Genomic DNA, 22865 nt, shown 5'->3' with positions numbered 1-22865 from the left:
CGACCCATCAAGTCTGCATCAGCCCTTGTAAAGAGAATCTTACTTAAGCCCACAGCTCCACCGTAACTCCTTAACCCAGTAACCCCACTCAACCTTTTTGGACATTAAGGGCAATTTAGCATGACCAATCCACTAACCGGCACATTTTTGGACTGTGGGAGGAAACTGGAGCACCCGGAGTAAACCCACGCAGACATGGGGAGAACGTGCAGACTCCGCACAGATAGTGACCCAAGCCGGGAATTGAACCTGGGACCCCGGAGCTGTGAAGCAACAGTGCTAACCACTGTGCTACCATGCCGCCCATATACACCACACAATTTTATTTCCCTCATTAAGACTGAATTAAGCTAGTTAAACACGATTTTCCCTGCCTGTCCTTGATTAATCCATATTTTGTCCAGGTGATCCTTAACTTTGTCTTTGATTATGGTTTTTAAATGTTTTCCCTCCACTAAAGGGCTTGTAGTTCCTTTTTTGAACAAGAGGGTAACATTGTAATCATCCAGTCGTCTGGCGCCACCCATGTACCTAAGGAGGATTGGCAGATTATGGTAAGTGTTTGCAGTTTCCCTTTTCCTCAGATGCATCCCAACCAGTCCTGGTAACTTAGCAATTTAGCAGCAGTCAATTTTTCCACAGCAAGGTTCCACAAACAGCAATAGATTAGGTGACAGATAATCTGGTTTAGTGATGTTGGTTGAGAGTAAAGTATTAGACATCATCAGGGTAAATTCTGTGCGTGTGTAAAATCCTGGCTTGGGAATCTTTTAATGTCCATTTGAGAGGGCATACTGAGATTCTATTTGCCGTCTTGTCTGAAAGATAGAATTAACATACTGTGTTTATGTTCACACAGTAACAGGAGATCTTTAGACTTCATCAGACGAGTAAAAGAAGCCTGTGGCATCTCACAAGACACTGCTTGGGGCCAGGAATGAAAGGCTATAATCAGAAAGAGAAGCTTGACTGTTTACACTGGGACAAAGAAGGCCATAGTCTCGAGGTTTTCAAAATTAGGAAAGGTTTTGAGTGGCTAATTAGTGAAATTTTGCTTGGAGTGCTTGGTAACAATGGAGCACAGGCTCTGAATGAACAGTAGAAGAGGAGTTTCCGCAAAGCAATAGGAAAATTGCGCCAAAAATGCCCTTGAATTTCCACTGGCTGGGTCACACTTTTAACTTTCTTCTACAATTCATTTGCACAATCATTAATTTTGAATCTTCCATGTGCCAGCGCAATCAGACAGCCCAATAGTGTATGATCATTTCCATTTCTTTCCTTCCATTACAAAGTACGCCTTGATGTATTTGAGAGTGGAAGCCTGGTGCTGTTTTATATACGCGGCTGAAAATGAGTTTGTCAGCAAAAGGCACATTTATCTTCAAAAATCATAGAATTTATGAGGAATTGACAGGTTTTATTCATCGTGGTAAGGTTTACTAGTAGTAGCAAAGGTTGGTCGGAGTAGTAGTGTTTATTAATTAATAAAAAATAAATTAATTAACACACTAAAGGTGACACCGCCGGTGATGTGCTGTAGCCGCACAATTGGGTGTTTATGGCCGCCAGTGTGATCCATAGTAAACACGTCAACAATAAATGTTTGTGCTTTGAGGAGCTTTGGCTTGCAATTATTGAGCTGGAGGCTGAGCTGTAGGCACTACCACACATCAGTGCGGAGAAAAACACCTCCTATTTCTACTAGGAGGCAGTCACAGGAGGCAATCTTCTGATTTGGTCAGTGATCAGAGACAAGAGGGTATGAGTGTGAGCGGGGCAGGCATGTGCACCCAGAAGGTAGAAGTGCAGGAAAATCAGCCTTGTTGTCCAACAGGTTTGAGGTGCTTGCAACCCATATGGATGAAAGTGGGGCTGCAGGATGGATGAGCAAACTGACCATGACACCATGGTAGTGGAAGCCATTCAAACAGGGAGAGTTAATAGAAATATTGTAGCAGTCGGAGACAGCATAGTTCTTTGTAGCCGAGAGTGAAAATTCAGATGGTAGTGTTGTCAACTTTCGGGACACCTGCTCTGGGCTGGAGAGGAACTTGCAGTAGGAGCAGGATGACCCAGTGGTTGTTGTCCATGTAGGCACCAACACCATAGTTAAGATTAAGGAAGAGTTCCTGCTTGAGGAGTATGAGCAGATATGGGGTAAAATGAAAATCAGAACCTCGATGTTTGGAAGAATACCTGAGCCATGAACAAATTAGTGGTCGGGTAAATAAGACTAGAGAGTTGAATGTGTGGCTCAAATATTGGAGGGGGAGAAATGTGTTTTGATTCATGGGGCACTGGTGCCAGTGAGGAAAATGTAGGTCCCTTGCATTCAGAAACAGGAGAAGTACTAATAGAGAATAAGGAAATGGCAGAGCAATTAAATAACTGCTTTAGTTCTGTTATTATAAAGGAAGACACAAATAACTTCCTAGATATACTAGGGGAACAAGAGGCTCGTGAGAAGGAGGAATTGAAAGAAATTAATATTTGTAAAAAATAGTGCTGGAGAAATTAAGGGACTGAAAGTTGATAAACCCCCAGGACCTCGGGGATGGTGTTCCCCCTGCCGTTGTTGGTGGGTGTGGGGAGGTGCCTGGAACAAAGAGTCCTGGTCTCAGGATATGGGGTAGGCCATTTAGTATTGGGAGGAGGAGAGATGCCTTCTCATAGAGGTGAACTTGTGGAATTCTCTCTACCGCAAAAGGCCAAGTGGGCCAAGTTACCGATTGACGTTATGAAATAAATGGGTAGATTTCTAGACCATAAAGGCTTCAAGAGGTATGGAGAGAGAGCGGGAGCATAGCATTGAGATGGAGGATCAGCCATGATCACATTGAACAGCGGAGCAAGCTCGACCAGATTACTATTGAAACAATGATCCGGAGGGTACTTGACAGGGTGGGTGATTAAAGGATCTTTCCCCTTGTGGGAGAGATTAGCACTAGGGGACAGAGTTACAAATAAGGGGTCTCCCATGTAAGATGGAGAGGAGGAGCTTTTGTTTCTCAGAGGATTGTGTGTCTGTGGAACCAAGGGAGTGGTGAAGGTAGGGTCATTGGATATTTTTAAGGCAGAGTTGGATAGATTCTTGATTGACGGGGAAGTCAAAGGGCATAAGGGGTAGGAAGGAAAGTGTAGTTGATGCCACAATCATATCAGCCATGAACCCTATTGAATGGTGGAGAAGTACTCGAGGGGCTAAATGGTCTATTCCTGTTTGTAAATTTGTATGTTCATATTTTCATTACCATTTTTAATAAGTGTCCAGTCCTGTACTTACGAGTAAGCTGATTACTAAAAATGACTTTAAATAATTGTACTGAATCCTTTCCTTGTTTAATTAGGATATCCCAATCAGTTTCTTAAGAGAATTAAATACTTTTACATGTGAAAAGACTTTTCAGACCTGACTATTCGTACCTGTGTGCTGAAGAAAATGTGCGTGAGTTAAAGAGCGTTCTCGAATCTATGGCATCTCTCAATTTTGACTGGGAGCCAGGGCTACTTTTGGGGCCAGGTCCTGATCCAGCAAATTGATTATTGAACCATTGTGAAAGATTGCAGAAATCTCTTCATGTTCAAAAATCCCTGAGCTTTTGCTGACTCAGCTGATGTGGTGATAATATTAGCATAAACAGTGCAAAATCCTTTGTATCCCTGTTCCTGATTGTCTACTGTGAAATGCCGGAACGCTATCTCCATTATTAAAAATGGTTCCTCTTATCAAAAATGGTTGTGAAAATATGTGAAATATAGTGGTAATAATTTCCTATGTTTGGATTTACAAATAATATATTCTATTTTGTATATACTGCTTTTCTGGTATGGGCGGCATGGTGGCATCGTGGTCAGCACTGCTGCTTCACCGCGTCAGGGACCTGGATTCAATCCGGCCTTGGGTGACTGTTGGAGTTTGCACTTTCTCCCCGTGTCTGTGTGAGTTTCTTCCGGGTGCCCCGGTTTACTCCCACAGTCTGAAGATGTGCAGGTTAGGTGGATTGGCCACGCTAAATTGCCTCTTGGTGTGTTTATCATAGATTATCATAGAATTTACAGTGCAGAAGGAGGCCATTCGGCCCATCAAGTCTGCACCGGCTCTTGGAAAGAGCACCCTACCCAAGGTCAACACCTCCACCCTATCCCCATAACCCAGTAACCCCACCCAACAATAAGGGCAATTTTGGACACTAAGGGTAATTTATCATGACCAATCCACCTAACCTGCACATCTTTGGACTGTGGGAGGAAACCGGAGCACCCGGAGGAAACCCACGCACACACGAGGAGGATGTGCAGACTCCGCACAGACAGTGACCCAAGCCGGAATCAAACCTGGGACCCTGGAGCTGTGAAGCAATTGTGCTATCCACAATGCTACCGTGCTGCCCTATTGTGGGTTGCGGGTTAGGGGTTACAGGGATGGAGGAGGGACATGGGCCTAGGTTGGGTGCTCTTTCAGTGCAGACTCGATGGGCCGAATGGCCTCCTCATACATTGTTGGGACTCTTATGATTCTATTTTATAATGTATTCTGTTTTATAATGTATTCTGCAAATGTTTGTTAATATGTGCTGCTGTAGATTTCATATCAGCACACGCTGTAATATTTTTAATATTGTGCATGCTATGTTATTTGTTCTAATGTAGACTGCACTGTTTTATCTGTGGTATGTTTTATAATATATGCTATAATATTGATATATGAGGGAAATAATGTTGTTTTAATATGATCTGAGCTTATTAATTATTGTTGGTGATGTCTTCATTCAAATTCACCAAATTTCTCTCCTAGCTGTTTTGCTAAGTCATCAACTGGGCGCAGTCAATGAACTACTGGCACTTTTAGATGTGATCACATCACCAGCAGCAATTTCTGGCCCTCATCAAATATTTCTGTATCCTTATTTATATCGCCACATTCAGCCTTTCAAAGTGTTTTCCCTTCAATGAACTCCTGTTGTTTTAAGCAAAATAAGATCCATTTTGCTTACAGTAGGATTCCACAAAAGTCAATGAGATGAAAGACTAATAGGAGATATTGGATGAGTGATCAAGCTTGGGCAGGATATCACGTCCTCTCAAGATCTCCTCTAAGTCTCACACACACACACACCAACCCATACCTTGTTTCTGCACCGTCACTGGATCACAATCTTGGAACTCACCATCTGCTTCACATGAGTAACTTCACCACATGGAATGCAGCATGAGGGAATGCTCACCATTGTCTCAAGGGAAGCTAGGGATGGGCAATAAATGATCTTGTCAAAAGAACCTACATCCCAGGAGTAATTAAAATTATGGTACCATGAATCTTTAATTTCCATTTGAACATTCAAGAGTTGATTTTATTCAAAACAAAAAAGGAACCATTGACAGTGGAGTATTTCGGAGTGTCTTGCATAGAGGTGCCAGCCAGATCAGGTATTAGAGTCCTCAAGTTGGGCTTACATCCACAACCTTATGATTCAGCCAAGAGTACATTGAGACAAGTGGTACACTGTCTGTGTTAATCATGTGAAGTGATTTAACTGCTCTTGTTGTTTTCTTTAGCCTTGTTTTAATTTGGGAAGTTTGAGGAGAATTCGCCACAGGATGAATAAACCAGTAAAAGCCAAGATAATTGGTGAGAGAGGTTTTACTGCTCCTTAATTGTAACATGTCCATCTATAGGAAAGAAAAAAAGCTAAACGGCTATTGTTGATTATAGGCTTATGAGGATTAAGAATAAAATGTAATAGGAACATAGGAAATAGGAGTAGGCTATTTGGCCGCTCGAGTCTGTGCCGCCATTCGGCTAGATCATGGCTGATCTCCTCAACACCAATTTCCTGCACTATCCCCAAATCCCTTAATGTGCTTCACTATCCGGAAAACTATCAATCTCTCTCTGTCTTGAATATACTGAACGACTGAGCCTCCACAGCCCTCTTGAGGTAGAGAATTACAAAGATTTAGCACCCTCTAAGTGAAGAAATTCTTTCTCATCTCAGTCCTAAAAAGACTACCCCTTATTCTGATACTGTGTCTTCAGGTTCTAGACGCCTTGCCAGTGGAAAGACCCTTCCTGCAACTACCTTGTCAAGCCCGGTAAAAATAAAGGTTTCAATAAAATTGCCTCTTGTTCTTCCAAACTATAGAGAATACAGGTCCAGTGCCCTCGGTCTCTCTTCATAGGATAATCCCACCGTCCCAGGAGTCGGACAGTGTAACTTCATTGTACTCCTTCTATGGCAAGTATTTCCTTCCTCAGGTAATCAGACCGAAACTGTATGCTATATTCTAGATGCGGTCTCACCAACGTTCTATACAATTGAAGCAAGTCACCTTTATTCCTGTACTCAAATCTTCAAACAATAAAGGCCAACATACAATTTCCCTTCCTAATTGCTTGCCGCACTGGCACAATAGCTTTTGGTGACTTAGGAACAAGGATGTCCACGTCCCTTTGGACATCAACATTTCCTAATTTCTCAACATTTACAGAATGCTCTGCATTTCTGTTTTTCCTACCAACGTGTATAACTTCACATCTTTTAACATTATAATTCATCTGTCAGGTTCTTGTCCTGTTTAAACTTCTGTCCTGTCTAATTAGCTCGTACAAATTCCCTTGAAGACTCGTTGCATCCACCTCACAACTCACATTCCCATTGATATCGTGGAAAGTATATTCATGAATATTAAGTATAGTTTAGCAAATTTATTGAGACATAGGAATCTCAGGGGGCTTGACAGGGTAGATGCTAGAGGTTGTTTCCTCTTGTGGGAGAGTCTAGGAGAAGAGGGCATAATCTTAGAGTAGGGGGTCATTTAAGACCGAGATGAGGAAGAATTTGTTCTCGGAGGGTAGCGAATGTGTGGAATTCTTTACTGTAGAGAGCTGTAAAGGCTGAGCTAGACCGGTTTGTAATTAGTTAAGGAAAGTTATGGGTCTTAAGGTGGGAAGGTGGAATTGAGGATTATATCAGATCAGTCATGATCTCATTGAATGGCAGAGCATATTCGATGGGCCGAGTGGCCTACTTCTGCCCCTACATTTTATGGTCTTCAGGCCTTATAGTCTAGAATGTTTTTTAAGTACCCAATTATTATTTTTCAATTAAGGGTAATTTAGCGTAGCCAATTCATCTAGCCTGCACATCTTTGGGTTGTGGGGGTGGTATTGTGGAATATAGATTTAATGAAGATTAAACACAATAAGTGGAATGAGGAAAGACTATTCTGGGGATTATGCAAAGTAAGGAATGTAGGTTATGTCATTAATGCAGGCACTGCAGTGGCACAAGGTGGCAAGTGTGCCCTCTGCAGCCACGGTAACACCAAATGCAGCCTTCATGTGAGATGCCCTTTGAGGTGGAGGTAAAAAGAGTCTATGGACTTTTTCCAAATCAGAGGCAAAAATACTCCTCCGGGTTTTGCCCGATATAAATCCTTTAATGAAAATCACTGAAAAGAAAATTGCCTGACCATTATCACATTCTGTGTGGGATATTGCTGTATGCAAATTGGCTGTCACATTTTCTATTATAACAGTGACTACACTTTGGCTGTAAAGCACACTGGAATGTTGTGAAAAATACTGTAGAAATTAGGGTTTTTCGTTCACAGAACTACTCGTGCTTTGCATTAACTGAGTAAGAGCTGACAACAGACATTTGCCAACAACAAACTGCTGTTTAGAAAGACATTTGAAAGATACCAAGAAATCTTTGCACTCTCAAAGTAATAAATTATTTCTAGCTAAGGAAGCGCTGTGTACTAATAATCAACTTCATTGCCGCAGCCAGGTTACATCTGAAAAAACAAAGGCAGAGGAAGCAGCAATGAGTAACTATTAATTCAACAATATAAGCATTTCAGTGACACACCCAAAATATGGCACGGATTCAGCCAATTTAAAGGGCGGCATGTGGCATAGTGGTTAGCACTGCTGCCTCGCAGCACTAGGGACCCGGGATCAATTCCAGCCTTGGGTTATTGTCTGTGTGGAGTCTGCACATTCTCCCCGTTCTCCCAGTGTCCATGGGTTTCCTCCAGGTGCTTTGATTTCCTCCCACAGTCCAAAGGTGCAGGTTAGGTGGATTGGCCAGGCTAAATTGCCTCTTGGGGTTCAAAGATGCTTAGGTTGGGTGGGGTTATGGGTATAGGGTGGGGGATTGCGCCAAGGTAGAGTGCTCTTTCAGAGGGTGGTACAGACTTGATTGGCCGAAGGGATTCTATGATTTTGGACAAAATGGATACTTCGCTAATTTGCTATTGGTAATCTCATTGCCGGACCGTTGTTTTTGACAGTGCCGGATAGAAAGACAGATCTGTAGAAAGGTGGCGATTAATAAAATACACCGAGTGCCTTCGGTCTCATTGCACATTTTCTCAGCTTTAAGACAGCTGCTTGCTTCATTCTGTTTATTTTGAGGGTTACAGCTTCAGGCTATTATTGTGGCTTTGGTATGCAGAACCTCCTGTTCTATTGGTCACATTCAACAGAACCTAAAGTAAAAAACTTTAGGTCTCTGATTACTTTGGGTGGCACGGTGGCGCAGTGGTTAACACTGCTGTCTCACAGCACCAAGGACCCAAGTTCAATTCGGGCTTTGTGTGACTGTCTGTGTGGAGTTTGCACTTTCTCCCCGTGTCTGCGTGGGTTTCCTCCGGGTGCTCTGGTTTCCTCCCACAGTCCAAAGATGTAGGTTAGGTGGATGGGCCATGCTAAATTGCCTCTTTGTGTCCATGGATGTGTAGGTTAGGTGATTATGGGGGTAACAATTACTGAGTAGCCAGCTGCCTCCATCGAAGGGAGGAGAACCTTATCCAAAACAAAAAAATCAATATGGGAATATACATTTTGGACATGTGAAAAAAACGAGAAGTCTCTATCATTCGTGTGAGGTGCCCCACCCGAGATGGGGAAAGTTTTCAATGTCACTTTCCCGTCCTCGCTCGCACCCGTTCCCACCAGCCTAAAGATTGAGACTGAGCGGGGTAAGGTTTTTAAGTGGCCACTTAGGGGCCTGGATAGGTGAAAGGGTTTCCTGCCCGAGACCATGCCCGCCCAAGCGTGAAATTGCTACTGGGCTTGGGTTGGCATCCCAGGGAGAATCCCGTCCATCCAATTCTACCCCCCCCCCCCCCCGCGCCCGCGCCTCCGAACCCACCGGCCAAGGGAATTGATTAAAGAATAGAGATTGATACATTTTTAGACTGGAAACAGAAAATGCTGAAAATACTCAGTAGATCAGAGAGCACATGCAGGGAGAGAATTGTCATCGGGGCAATCAAACATGAGAAATCAAATAGAAAGCAAAGAAGGTAAACAAAGTAAGAGAGAAAAATGGAAACTTGATCAGAGGGAAAAACAGAACTGCTTCCAAGGTAAAATTCCTGGAAGGGAAGTGGTAGCCAATTGGAACCTAATAAGCAAAATGCTGTTTTTATTTCAGATTTCCAGCAACCAAAGTATTTTCTTGGGCAAGGGTATTGAGGTTTACTGAACCAGGGCAGGTGGATGGAATTAAGAGACAAATCAGCATGATCTTCCTGAGTGAACCATGAATGTGAACCATAGATGTATTTTTCTTGCTGCGTTTTTTAGTGAAATGTATTGTTGTTGAACATTTTGAGTTGTATTTTTAAAATGTTTGCTCTTCATTTAGTACTACAGTTTATCTGCCAAATCAACCTTAGTCAGTTCTATCTTTATACCCAGGTCATTGGAGGTTAAAAGTATTGTTCGTAATTGGAGCATGTAATTTTCAGACTTAAAACGTGGAATTCAATGGTATAATGATCACTATTTCCCAGTGGATCTTTTGCCATGAAATTACTAATAACATTGTTTCATTATACACTCCTGGGTCTGAGGTAGGTTGATCCCAGTCGGTTCAACAATTCTCCAGGAAACTGTCACAAAAATAAAATTATCTTCCAAATCATACTCGCCAATTTGATTGTCCAGTCTATATGAAGATTAAAGCCCCGTTACCTGCTCCAATAATTTCTTGTTTAATGCTTTGACCATCTGTTAGGGGTCAATAAAATATTTCCACCAGTTTTTTTTTTTCTGACAATGCTGTTCCTAATTTTCATCCATTCTGCTTCCACTTCATGAACCTCTGCGGCCAGGGGTGTTATCTAACTGAATTGCAACAGAGTCCTGTGTTGAGCGGATTTAGTTGGTGTTTCCCGGCGCTCATAGCGCTGAGAAAGACCATACTACCAAACGGAACTTTGTTGCAATCCGGTCCTTGGTGGGGAATGTCATGTCGAGGCCGCACTTAGTTCTGTTTGTGCATTGAGGAGCTCCACTCGCCAGCCTCATCACTGCAGTCAGAGAACGGGAGGCCCCCAATCGTCTCTGTGCTAGCCCATCAAGCACCTCACTATCCTTATCCTATTTTCCAGCGCTTGGGTCTGTAGCCTTGTATGCTATGGTGTTCCAAGTGCTCATCTGCTGAGGGTTCTTGTCTCTCCCACTCTTTCAGGCAGTGAGCTTCAGATTCCCGCCACTCTCTGGGTGCTTATCCAATTCTCCTTTGAAAGCCGTCATTGAAACTGCTTCCAACACGCTCTCAGGCATGCACACCAGCTACAAAGAGATAAAGAGCCAGATCAGATTGACAGCAGCTATTGCTTATAATTGGGAATGTGAAACCAAGTTTCAGTGGAAAAACTGATTTGTAATGTTTGTTGGTTCCTTCCCTTTATTAAAGCCTGGGAGATGATATTGAATTATTGGATTTGGATTTGCTGACTTTCATCTTCAAAAGTCAATCAGAGAAAATCCCTCTGTACGCTTCACTGTGTAGTGGGGGCCTTATTTGAGCTATCGCAGGGAGCGATCATTTTACCACTGTTGAATACTGAGTTGGTAGTTTCTGTACATGGAAGTTGCTGCTAGCCGTGCTGTAAGTGCTGTCTGTTGTGATTCCTTTGTACTCCACAACATTAATGCATCTCTTCAAAAGGAAACAGCATAAAGCACGATTTTTCTTGTGAAGTAATGTTTCAAACAATGTAAGTAATGGTATAATTGATATAATTAACACAGCCATATGTTTATTACCAAGTCTATAGAGGGCGAGATAGAAAACCAGATGGGAAGTCTTCATTTGTCTCCCATTAATCTACCCTCAACATACTGTCAAACCCTTTTTCCTTTTTGCTGCCGAAGCCTTGGGAATCCTTCAGCGAGCCAACTCTACATTCCACCCTAACTAGGTGTTTTTTTTCCAACCTCAGGCCTCCAAATGCTCATGTGCATACCTCACTGCTAAATACAAAGTAATGCTATCACCCATGCAGATATTAAAATTTTCAAGGGAAATTGCAAACTTTGACTCTGTAACTGAGTAAAAATGCCACAATTTAATTTTCCAGTCCATGTAAGTTGGTTGTCCTGATAACATGTCATATGTTACATGGGGTGACCTCTGTTGTTCTAAACTAGCATTGCCTCCAATATGGTGATATACAGTATACGACAGGCATTGAAAGTGTCAGAAACAATGTGGTCTAGCAGGCATGAAATACTGTGCTCAACTGTGTCACACATCAAAAACAACAATGGCAATCACTTGGCACAGAAGCCAGAGCACTAAAAATCATACTTTAACAATAGGAATACTAGGATGTTGATGGGAAGTGTCGTGAAAAATTAATCTCTAACCTCAAGTTGTTTATTTAACAGTAACATGGCCTTAGAGGAATAACTTTCACCTTAGCAGCAGAATATTGTACTCTGCATTATACTCTCCTTGTCAAACAAAGCGCCATTAATGTACCATGTGGTATGGGCCAGTGTTTCGAGAATCCCAAAGTGTATCATGGAGTTCACCTGACCCACAGCATTTAATAGATTGTGGTATGGGGAGCACACGGCTCACTCTACAGGTATTGTACAGCAGAAATGGAAGAGCATTTTTAAAAACAAAACAATGTTTATTCTATGAACTCAAGTTAACCTTTGTAAAACAAACAGTGAACATCTTAGCAACCAGTAAATCAAATACACCCCCTAAAGAATACAACACTAAGTAATCTGTATGCTGTTCTTTCAACATCCAAAAGACTTAACAAACCTCCAAACAGGAGCACATCAGGGTTTACATTCAAGACTGAAAACATTTATACTTCTTCTGAATTCACCAAATGATCCATAGATAGTTTTGGGATGGCAGAGATCAACAGCAGTGCAGCTCACAGACACACCCAACCTTCTCAAACTAAAACAACAGAAGTGGAGATCAGCTCCACCCACACTCTGACATCACTCCAGTAACATGAGCAGCTCCATTTCTTAAAGGTACATTTCTTAAACACTCATTTCTTAAAGGGTGCTCTCACATGACACATGGGATTTGGCAGAAATAAATGAAAATCAGTGCATCGACATGATTGAATTTCTAATCCAAACAATATATTTTGTTACAGGTACAAAATATTCTTAAAATCTCTTTTTGCCCTGACTTGTGCTGCCAACCAGTAGCTCAGAACCGACCAGCACATTTCAATCTCCAACCTGGTTAAGCAAACAATAACTAAACTGTGAATGGCCTCACCCTGTGTTTACTTAACAGCATTTGACCTTAAAGGAACTTGAGCTCCACGTTCGCAGAATGATGTGCATTGGGGTATATGGCTCTGAGAGACCTACTGATGCCATGTCAAGGCTTTGGATCCCCTACACCTCATTTTAAGCTGCTAAAAATATATTTTCGCAAGAAAGGGACAGGAAGGCATTCATTTCACATGGGTTTCTTCCTTCACGGGGTTGGAAACTAACAAGTTGAAGCCCCTGCAACTTTGCTCAACATCTGTGCATATGCTCTCATTTTCTGGATTTCTACTTTGTAAAGAGCAGTTAGAAACACAGTTTTGGGTCAATAAACAGAGCTACACTTCCAGAGCAGAAGATCAAAACACCTATTCATAGAATGCATTTCACAACACACACGATATCCCAAGGGTTGTGTCATGATCTGCTGACAGGCACTTAATGAGATACAGACAGGCAGCGAATGAGCACAGGGAACAGGACATAACCAATCAGCAGGCAGAACACTTGGGAGGAGGGCAGCACGGTGGCGCAGTGGTTAGCAGTGCTGCCTCACGGTGCTGAGGTACCAGGTTCGATCCCAGCCCTGGGCCACTGTCCGTGTGGAGTTTGCACATTCTCCCCGTGTTTGCGTGGGTTTCTCCCCCACAACCCAAAGATGTGCAGGGTAGGTGGATTGGCTATGCTAAATTGCCCCTTAATTGGAAAAAATTAATTGGGTACTCTAAATTTTTTTTATTTTTTAAAAAGAACACTTGGGAGCAGGTTTCCCCACTATAAAAGGCACGAGGCACTCACACTCTGCCTATTTCCACTGGGGACATCTACAGAGTGAGTCCAGTGTACATATCATGTGACGCATACAGCACGTGGAGAAAGCTAGTCTGGTTCAGTCTAGATAGAGAAATCACAGCTAGGTTAGCAGAGTGTCGAACTCGCATTGAACTGTGTGACAGGTTCAATAAATCAAGTTGAACTAAACTCAAGGTCTGGAGTCTACTTGAGTTATAGCTGCATCCAGTTGCAGCCCGTGTTATCTCAACGTGCTTAACACGACATGGTACCAGTAGTCTGCTTTATCTAGGTGGTTTACCTCTATCTGTTCCGTGACGACCAGCATCCCGGCACCATGGAGAAGATCCAGGCTCCTCAACTGCTGCGGACCTCCGGCAATCTCAGTGCCAACTGGCGGACCTTCAAGCAAAGGTTTCTGCTGTACATCGAAGCCTCAGACCTCGAGGGTGCGTTTGATACCAGGAAGATCGCGCTCCTCCGATCAACTGCGGGGGATCAAGCCATCAAATCTTTAACTCGTTCAACTTCACCGACGGCCAGGATAAGACGAAGTTTCAGACCATCCTGGACAAGTTTGACAGTCATTGTGAAGTGGACACCAATGAAATCTTCGCGTGCTCTATTTTTAAGCAACGCCTGCAAGGTAAAGACGAATCTTTCACCTCCTTTCTAACTAATCTCCATCTACTAGCGCTATCCTGCAACTTTGGTGACATTGCTGACCCCATGATCAGGGATCAGATCGTTTTTGGTGTTCACTCCGATCCGCTGAGGGAGCATCTTTTGAAAATCAAACATATGACCCTGTCAGTCGCGATCGAAACGTGTACGGTGTATGAGCACTCCAAAAATTGGTATTCCCAATACAAATCTGCTGAAACTGAGAAACTTGCCTCCCATGAGGCAGAGTGTGTGCAGGCCATTGCCCGGATGCAGCGCCTCAGCCTTGAGGAAAGCGACCATTTCACGCGCTCTTCCCGGGGACCCACGAATGCTGGATGCGAATGGGATAATGAAGTGGCCGACCAACACACTGCGCAGGTGCGAACGTCTGCCGACCGCACTGTGCATGTGCAACGACGCACGGAGCGTAACGACGTCACGACGTGCCCGAACTGTGGCACCGCCCATTTAAAGAAACACTGCCCCGCAAGAGGCAGGCGCTGTTTGAATTGTGAGACGCCTGGACACTATGCAGCCTTGTGCAGGTCTGCATCACCAGTCAAGGGTCAGCGCTCCCAACTCCCCACGCAGGCGCGTTCGGAGTGTACAGCACCGAGTACAGGATTCAGATCCTGGCAGTATCACGTATCCGGAGGACGATTGCCCGGAGTCCCCCTACCATGTGGGCATCATCACCACGCGTGAACATGCCTCACCAACAGCATCACAAAGCCTGCCCATCCTCACTGTGGATTCTGCGGACGAATGGCGTGCGGTGATGCAAGTTAATCAGTGCTCTATCCAGTTCAAGCTGGACACGGGTCCTTCTGCCAATCTTCTTTCACAGGCAGATTTCCACCGCATCAAAAAGCCACACAAGCTCCTTCCAGCAGCCTGCCAGCTCCTGGACTATAACGGCAACACCATCGCAGCACTGGGATCCTGCCATCTGCTTGTCTCCACGAGAAGCGTTCATGCGAGGCTCAGGTTTGAAATCGTCAAGCCTGACAGGGCCTCCCTGCCCGGTACACAGGCATGCAAGCAGCTGAACTTGGTGCAGCGGGTCTACACGATGACCTCCCCAACGTGGATCTTCAAGCTTCGCTCAATATCCGGATGTGTTTGACGCACTGCCATATCGCTACAAGATCCTGCTGCGGCCTGACTCCACGCCTGTGGTCCATGCTCCACGCCGGGTTCCGGCTCCTCTGAAGGAGTGCCTGAAGGCATAGTTGAAGAATCTTCAGGACCAGGGCATTATCGCCAAAGTCACAGAACCGACTGACTGGGTCAGCTCGATGGTCTGTGTAAAGAAACCGTCAGGGGAGCTGCGCATCTGTATTGATCCCAAGGATCTAAACCAGAATATCATGCGGGAACACTACCCCATCCCGAAGCGGGAGGAACTGACAAGTGAGATGGCGCATGCCCGGTTTTTCACAAAGCTGTATGCATCACACTGGTTCTGGCAAATCCAGCTGGATGAGTCCAGCAAAAGGCTCTGCACCTTCAACACACCGTTTGGCAGGTACTGCTATAATCGTATGCCGTTCGGCATTGTTTCAGACTCGGAGATCTTCCATAGAATCATGGAGCAGATGATGGAGGCCATTGAAGGGGTTCGTGTGAATGTGGACGACGTTATCATTTGGTCCACTACCCCCGAAGAGCACACCTCTCGTCTCCAGCAGGTATTTCGCCGTGTCCATGCCAGTGGCTTCGAGCTGAACAGGGCAAAGTGCTCTTTTGGCATGACAACACTGAAGTTCTTGGGTGACCATATATCTCAGCAGGGTGTGAGCCCGGACACAGACAAGGTCAAGGCCATCAAAGCCATGAAGACCCCTGAAGATCAAACGGCGGTGCTGCGCTTCCTAGGGATGGTGAACTTCCTGGGCAAGTTTATTCCGAACCTGGCATCACACACCACTCCCCTCAGACACTTGGTAAAGAAATCCACTGCCTTTGAGTGGCAGGCAGCTCATCAAGCAGAGTGGTTGGAGCTGAAAGCCAAGCTCACCACTGCACCTGTGTTGGCTTTTTTTGATCCTGACAGGGAAATGAAGATCTCCACAGATGCGAGCCAGGACGGCATCGGCGCGGTATTGCTCCAGCACGATGACACCTCCTCATGGGCTCCGGTTGCCTATGCATCACAGGCGATGACACCCACCGAGCAGCGGTACGCCCAGATCGAAACGGAATGCCTGGGTCTCCTTACTGGAATCCTCAAGTTCCACGATTATATGTACGGCCTGCCGATGTTCACCATCGAAACGGACCACGGGCCTCTGGTCCACATCATTCACAAGGACCTGAATGACATGACACCCCGGCTGCAGCGCATTCTCCTCCAGCTCAGACGGTATGACTTTGAGCTTGTGTACACACCGAGCAAGGAGCTCATTATTGCGGATGCCTTGTCCCGTTCCGTTACCGTACCTGCCGACCCCCCGGCATTCGTCCAGCAGATCGAATCACAGGTGCAGCTGTGGGCCAGCAACCTCCCCGCGTAGGATGACAAGGTGATCCGCATTCGCGATGAGACAGCCAAGGACCCGCTTCTGCAGCGTGTCATGCGCCACCTCATCAATGGCTGGCAGAAAGGGCAGTGCCCCCAATTCTTTAATGTGAAGGAAGACTTCACAGTGGTTGATGGCATCCTCCCTGAAGCTGGATCGCATCGTCATTCCGCGCAGTCTCCAGAGCTTGGTGCTCAGGCAGATACACGAGGGGCATCTGGGTGTCGAGAAGTGCAGGCGTAGAGCCAGTTAAGCTGTCAACTGGCCTGGGATCAGTCAGGACATCTCAAACATGGTCCTCAACTGTCCGATCTGTCAACGCTTCCAGCCAGCACAGGGTAAGGAGACGCTTCAGCAGCACAAGATCGTGACATCTCCGTGGTCTAAGGTGGGCATCGACCACGCCAGTGGTCACGACTATGTGCTTATCATCGATTACTTCTCCAACTCACCAGAGGTTGTGAAGCTCTCGGACCTCACGTCCAGGACCATCATCAAGGCCTGTAAGGAGACGTTCTCCAGACATGGTATTCCCCTCACTGTCATGAGTGTCAATGGTCCTTGCTTCAGCAGCCAGGAATGGTCGAGATTTGCCCAGCTATATCAGTTTCATCACGTCACTTAAAGCCCACATTACCCGTAGTCCAACGGGAAAGTTGAGAAAGGGGTGCATATAGTAAAGCAGCTCATCTGCAAGGCTGCGGATTCTGCTTCTGACATCAACCTTGTGCTGCTCGCATACATGGCAACCTTTCTGTCTACCGGCATGTCACTGGCTCAACTCCTGATGAACAGGGACCTGCGAACGACACTTCCAGCCATACACTTGCCTGATCTGGATCACCTCCCGGTGCTGCAGAAGGTGCAGAAGCTCAGAGACCAGCAGAAGCAGGGCTTTGAATCTTATGCCACTGATTTGCCTGTGCTATTCCCGGCGGATACGGTCCGGATCCAGCTGCCTGACGGAGGCTGGTCAACACCAGCGGTTGTTGTCCGACAGGCTGCTTCTCGATCGTACGTTGTGCATATGGCTGATGGCTCTGTTGTGCGGCGCAACAGACGGGCCCTGTGCGCAGTTGCCCGCCCGCAACCACATTCGACGTTGTTTCCATCTGTTATTGTGCCACCTCCTGACACCTCTAACCACGAGGCCACCAATCTGGCTGCGACCCCGCCCATCAAGGCAGCGGCGTCCCCACCACCACCTTTCCGGCGGTCAACCCGGATCAGACGCACGCCCTACAGACTGACTTATGAACAATTGTTTTGTTTGCCATGTTCTGTTTTTGCACATTAGACACCTGTTCTCATATGTACATATTTTTTTATTTGTCATCTCATGCAAATATGTTAGTTTTTCGGCCTATACATGTATATACCTTCACAAAGGCTGCAGAAAAACTTTTCAAAGGGGGAGATGTTGTGATATGCTGACCGGCACTTAATGAGATACAGACAGGCAGCTAATGAGCACAGGGAACAGGACATAACCAATCAGCAGGCAGAACACTTGGGAGGTGGTTTCCCACTATAAAAGGCACGAGGCATTCACACTCTGCCTCTTTCCACTAGGGACATCTACGGAGTCAGTGCAGTATACATATCACGTAACGCATACGGCACGTGGAGAAGAGCTAGTCTGGTTCAGTCTAGATAGAGAAATCACAGCTAGGTTAGCAGAGTGTCGAACTCACATAGAACTGTGCTAACTGTGTGACAGGTTCAATAAATCAAGTTGAACTAAACTCAAGGTCTGAAGTCTACTAGAGTTATAGCTGTGTCCAGTTGCAGCCCGTGTTATCTCAATGTGCTTAACACGACAGGTTGTTCACGACCAATTGCATCTGTAGGGCAGTCACAAACAACCAATCTGCATGCAAGATTTCACAAACAACAAACTGAATGAAAGGCTCGTCAACTTGTGTTTCTTTTGGTGGCATTGGTCTAAGCAAGAATACCGAGGCAGGCAACAGAAAACCATCTTGCTCCGCCCTGTAGCGACATGGGATCCTTTATGGCCATCGCAATGTCTTGCCTGAAGACACTATCGGCGGTGCAATGAAATGTCAGTCTACGTTATGCACTCAAGTGCCTTGGGTGACCTTGACTTTCCAACTCTGGTGATAGTGCTGCTGTGCAAAGTTGACAAGGTAGAACCGTCCTGTCATTTTAAACTCATTGGCCAAGAACATGAAGGGACTGGTTATGGTAAAAGAGTAATGTTCAGTCTGAAATACATTGGAAAGTTGTAACCTCTAGCCTGTTTAATGCTGAGATCGGACAGCGATAATAATGGCGAGTAGATTAGGTGTTAAAATCAGGAACACTTCTTTCTTTCTTGTACTTAAGGTGGCCACATCAGTCATGTTTAGTCCGTATTCTGTTGAGGGTTGTCCACATGCGAGATTGAAGCCTTGCTGCTGAAATGTTGGATCAGAGACATTGGGAAGGTTTTTCTGGCCGTTTCTGCTGACAGGATCTACCAGTCCCATTAATGGTGACCCCCCCCCCCCCCCCCCCCCCCCCCCCAGCCCCCGCCGTAAGTTCCCCAGCGCGGAGGGTGCGAACAATGGGAAATCCCGTCAGCAGTGGGACTGGAAGAGCTTGCTGCCCGACAGTGACAGGCCATCTCCACCGCCAAAGAACACATTCTGCATGGGATGGGGGGAATCCCAACCTTTATTTTGGAGTGTGTTTTCTGCCCAAGCTTTTCTCCAGCTTTCAGCAGTGTTATGGAATTGGGAATATTTGATTTGCGTCCAGAGGGGTAGAGCCATGTGTGGGGTTGGGAGATCTGGATGGTCTATGAATGGGGAGTTTCAATTTGCTGCAATAAGAGTTATTTCTCTGTGTGTTGCTATGCCCTGTCAAATGGAAGGAGGAATGATATTCCAGAGGACTGTTGATCCAGTATCGCTGCCTTCTGTTATTCCTCTTCCCACTACCCAAGCACACTGGGCGTTTGCTCCCAGATATGATACTGAGTTCAGTTAGTGCACTGGATAAATTGTGTCAAACCTACAATCAGCTACATGTCATAAAATATCATGCAAACTTGCAGAGTAAGTTCGTAGCTCAGGTTGTGAGGAGAATGAGAGCAATGAAAGTAGGAACAAGAGACAGGGAAAAAAGAGAGATAGGAGAAAAGGAACACGAGGCATGGAGAGAGGAGTAAAAAGGAAGTAGTAGGGAATGAGAGATGGAGTGAATTAAATGAAGGAGTGAAATATGGAAGGAAGGAGGCCTAACCTGACTGGTCATAAGGGGAGTAAATTAAATCCACTGAAGAGTCTGTGATCTTCTGTAGAATCAACTTTGGATACAATTTTGCTTTTATGTTACAAGCAGTATCAGTTCGAAGCGAAACCACTTTGTTCTGAACCTGCCCAGTGCAGATAGACTATGCTAATTGCTAATTTTTCTCCACTCCCTGCAATGATCGATGGTTTAACCTTTCCACAGGTCAGGCTGACAGCTGATGTACAAGCAGTCAGAAATACACCAACACACTGGGAAGGAAAGTTGTTTTTTGTGACAGGATTGACTGGTGAACGAAAATCAAGTTGGTCGTGTAGTGATCAGTTTGCACAAACTCAACAATGAAAATATGTTAGGCCTAAGAGCAGCCGTTTCACATTCTGGGCAGCACAGTGGTTAGCACAGTTGCTTCACAGCTCCAGTGTCCTAGGTTCGATTCCTGGCTTGGGTCACTGTCTGTGGAGTCTGCATGTTCTTCCTGTGTCTGCATGGGTTTCCTCCGGGTGCTCCGATTTCCTCCCACAGTCTAAAGATGTGCAGGTTAGGTGGATTGGCCGTGATTAATTGCCCGTAGTGTCCAAAAAAGGTTAGGTGGGGTTCCTGGGTTATGGGGATAGGGTGGAGGTGTGGGCTTAATTAAGGTGCCCGTTCCAAGGGCCGGTACAGACTCGATGGGCCGAATGGCCTCCTTCTGCGCTGTAAATTCTATGATTCTATGCAACCAAACCTTTTTATATGGTGCAGTTAATAAGTAGATGTAACTGTAGATGCGATTCCAAATCTCTTAACACTTCGATTTGGTTACACTGCAATGTGACTAGACATGATAAGCTTACTGAGAATTAATAGACTGCTTACTCTGCAAAACATTTGGAATAGTAAAAGGCTCTGGGAAGAGTAGGCTCGACTTCAGAGAAGTTCACAGCCTGGGGGCGACTGTTTTGTCATTTGATAAGACACGGGCCAGAAGGAAGTGGGGAAGCAGGAACTGTATCACCAGGATGGAGGGATTTTCCTGGGATTTCTCCTGATTTCCCACCCTAGAAACCTGGGAGACATGGCCGTTTACTCCTGGAAGTCGATGTCGCAGCAAGTCATTGCAAGTTCACCTGTGGGAATTCCAGGTTAATCCAACCTGGGAGCATGGTCAGACATTGAAGAGATTAAAAGGAGTGACAGAAAAAAAGAGCTGGGAATGTTGGAAATCTGAAAAAATAAGAGAGAATTCTGGAAGTTAACCAACACCTGGGCAGGTTAAGATACCTGAACTCGGCCCTTCATCCCCATACCATGTAGAAAGTCTCCCATTTTAATGGTCACCTGTCCTTTTTCCTTTTGTGAGATTAGTCCAAGTACATGAAAGGCTCCAAGAGATGTAGAGGTATTTTTTTTTAAATAAAAAGAGAAGACTTGCATTTCTGAGGTGCCTTTCCAAAGCAGTTTACAGCCAATGCAGTACATTTTTTTGTGACGAGTGATCATTCTTGTAGCAAATGTGGCAGCCAAGTCTCGCATAGCAAGCACCCACATGCAGCAATGTGGCAATGACCAGATAATCTGTTTGTTGTGATGTTGATTGAGGAATAAATATTGGTCAAGACGCTGGGGATAGCTCCCCCAATCATCTTCGATATAGCATTGTGGGGTCTTTTACATCCAGCTGAGAGAGCACACTGGGGCCTTGTCTTAACGTCTCACGTGAAAGACAACACCCCTGACAGGTCTCCCTCTGTACTGAACTGGAGTCTCAGCCTAGATCGATTGCGTGGAATGAGAGGTGAGATTGCCATGAACAGTTTCACTAATTTGAGTGTGACAAGAATTAGATCAATGTTTCTGATTTATCTGGCTGTACACCCCCCTCCCCAACCCCCCAACAAGATCTTCTGGTCCTGCCAACAGTACTCCCTGCCGTGGGTTCCCCGGCAGCAGAAAGTACAAACAACGGGAAATCCCGTTGACAGTGATGGGAATGGAAGATCCCACCGCTAGCCAGTGGCAGGCCGCCTCTGGCACTGCAAAATACGCAGCGGGAGACACAGAAAATGCCACCCAGCGGCCAGATAATCAGTTTTGCTTTAGTGATGTTGGTTGAAATGTTGAGAGATTAAGTCCTCTGATTTTCTTTGAATAAGGGCATGGCATCTTTTACATCCATCTTAGGAGACAGGTGGGCCTTATTTTAATATTTCATCAGAAAGATGACACCTCTAACAGTGCAGCACTCTCCCAGTGCTAGGCTAAATGTCAGCCTAACTCGCAGGCTGGAGAAGAAATCTAACTCGGTGGTGAAGGAGCTGCCATTGAATCAAGCCTGACCCCTTTTAAACGCTGAATTGGCTGAGGTATTCTGTATGTGGAGTGATTCTGCATTTTAGAAGTTATTTTAGGTGACATAATTAGAATGAAGGTTACACACAATGCAAGGTAGCTGCTGTGATCCAGTTCCTTTGTACCAAACCCAAACAATATAATTAATTGACAAATTATTAGGAGCAGGAACAGAATTGAGAGAATGGTTACAAGAATGAGAGGACTTGTAAAGAACTGTTTTTCATCAGAGGATTATTGGAAGATATCTTTACTCTGAGAGAAGCCCCTTTATTTTGGGTCCAACAGCTGCTCTGTCTTTCAGTCACTTATCCAAAAGGAGAAGACGGCTTTGGGAACAAGGGGTGGAATCTTGTGCGCTCGCTGGTGGAAAGCTTGGAAGTGGGAAGGACTTGTACTTCGGCGGGAAGGTGGGATACCCGCATACCCACATCCCGCCGCCTTCCCGCCTGTTCCAGAATTATGTTCTGCATGTGAAGGCCCATGATGGACCTTCCCATGCCATCACCAATTAAGAACCACTTTAAGGCCTCATCACACCGCCTCTGTATTTAACATAGCAGCTGGCAGAACTGTTGCCTGGAGCTATGAGGCAGCAGTGCTCACCATTGTGCTACCGTGCCTCCCTAAACCCATCAACCTCTATCTCTCTTTATTCCTTTAAAACGCACCTTTCACAAACCTTTTTAGACAACTACCCTATGTGGCGTAATGTCTAATTTTGCTTTTCAGTA

The 22865-nt window shown here is 45.2% G+C and overlaps 1 protein-coding gene across 8 annotated transcripts in view; it reads left to right on the top strand.

Moving 5' to 3' along the window:
• Nucleotides 1-22865, top strand: part of LOC140420905 (muscleblind-like protein 3) — a 154566-nt gene that overhangs the window by 12741 nt on the left and 118960 nt on the right. Inside the window, exon 2 of one of the 8 annotated variants that reach the window (XM_072505045.1) lies at nt 461-554. The exons of the other annotated variants lie outside the window; for them this stretch is intronic. Coding sequence (XP_072361146.1) covers nt 552-554 — 3 coding nt within the window. The 5' untranslated portion in view covers nt 461-551. The remainder of the gene's footprint in view (nt 1-460; nt 555-22865) is intronic. 8 annotated transcript variants of the gene reach the window in all.

Source organism: Scyliorhinus torazame, chromosome 5 (genome assembly GCF_047496885.1).
Source record: "Scyliorhinus torazame isolate Kashiwa2021f chromosome 5, sScyTor2.1, whole genome shotgun sequence".
In the NCBI taxonomy this organism is placed as follows: Eukaryota; Metazoa; Chordata; class Chondrichthyes; order Carcharhiniformes; family Scyliorhinidae; genus Scyliorhinus; species Scyliorhinus torazame.
The sequence above is the reverse complement of the archived record's forward strand: the minus strand, read 5'-3'. Positions and strand labels throughout refer to the sequence as shown.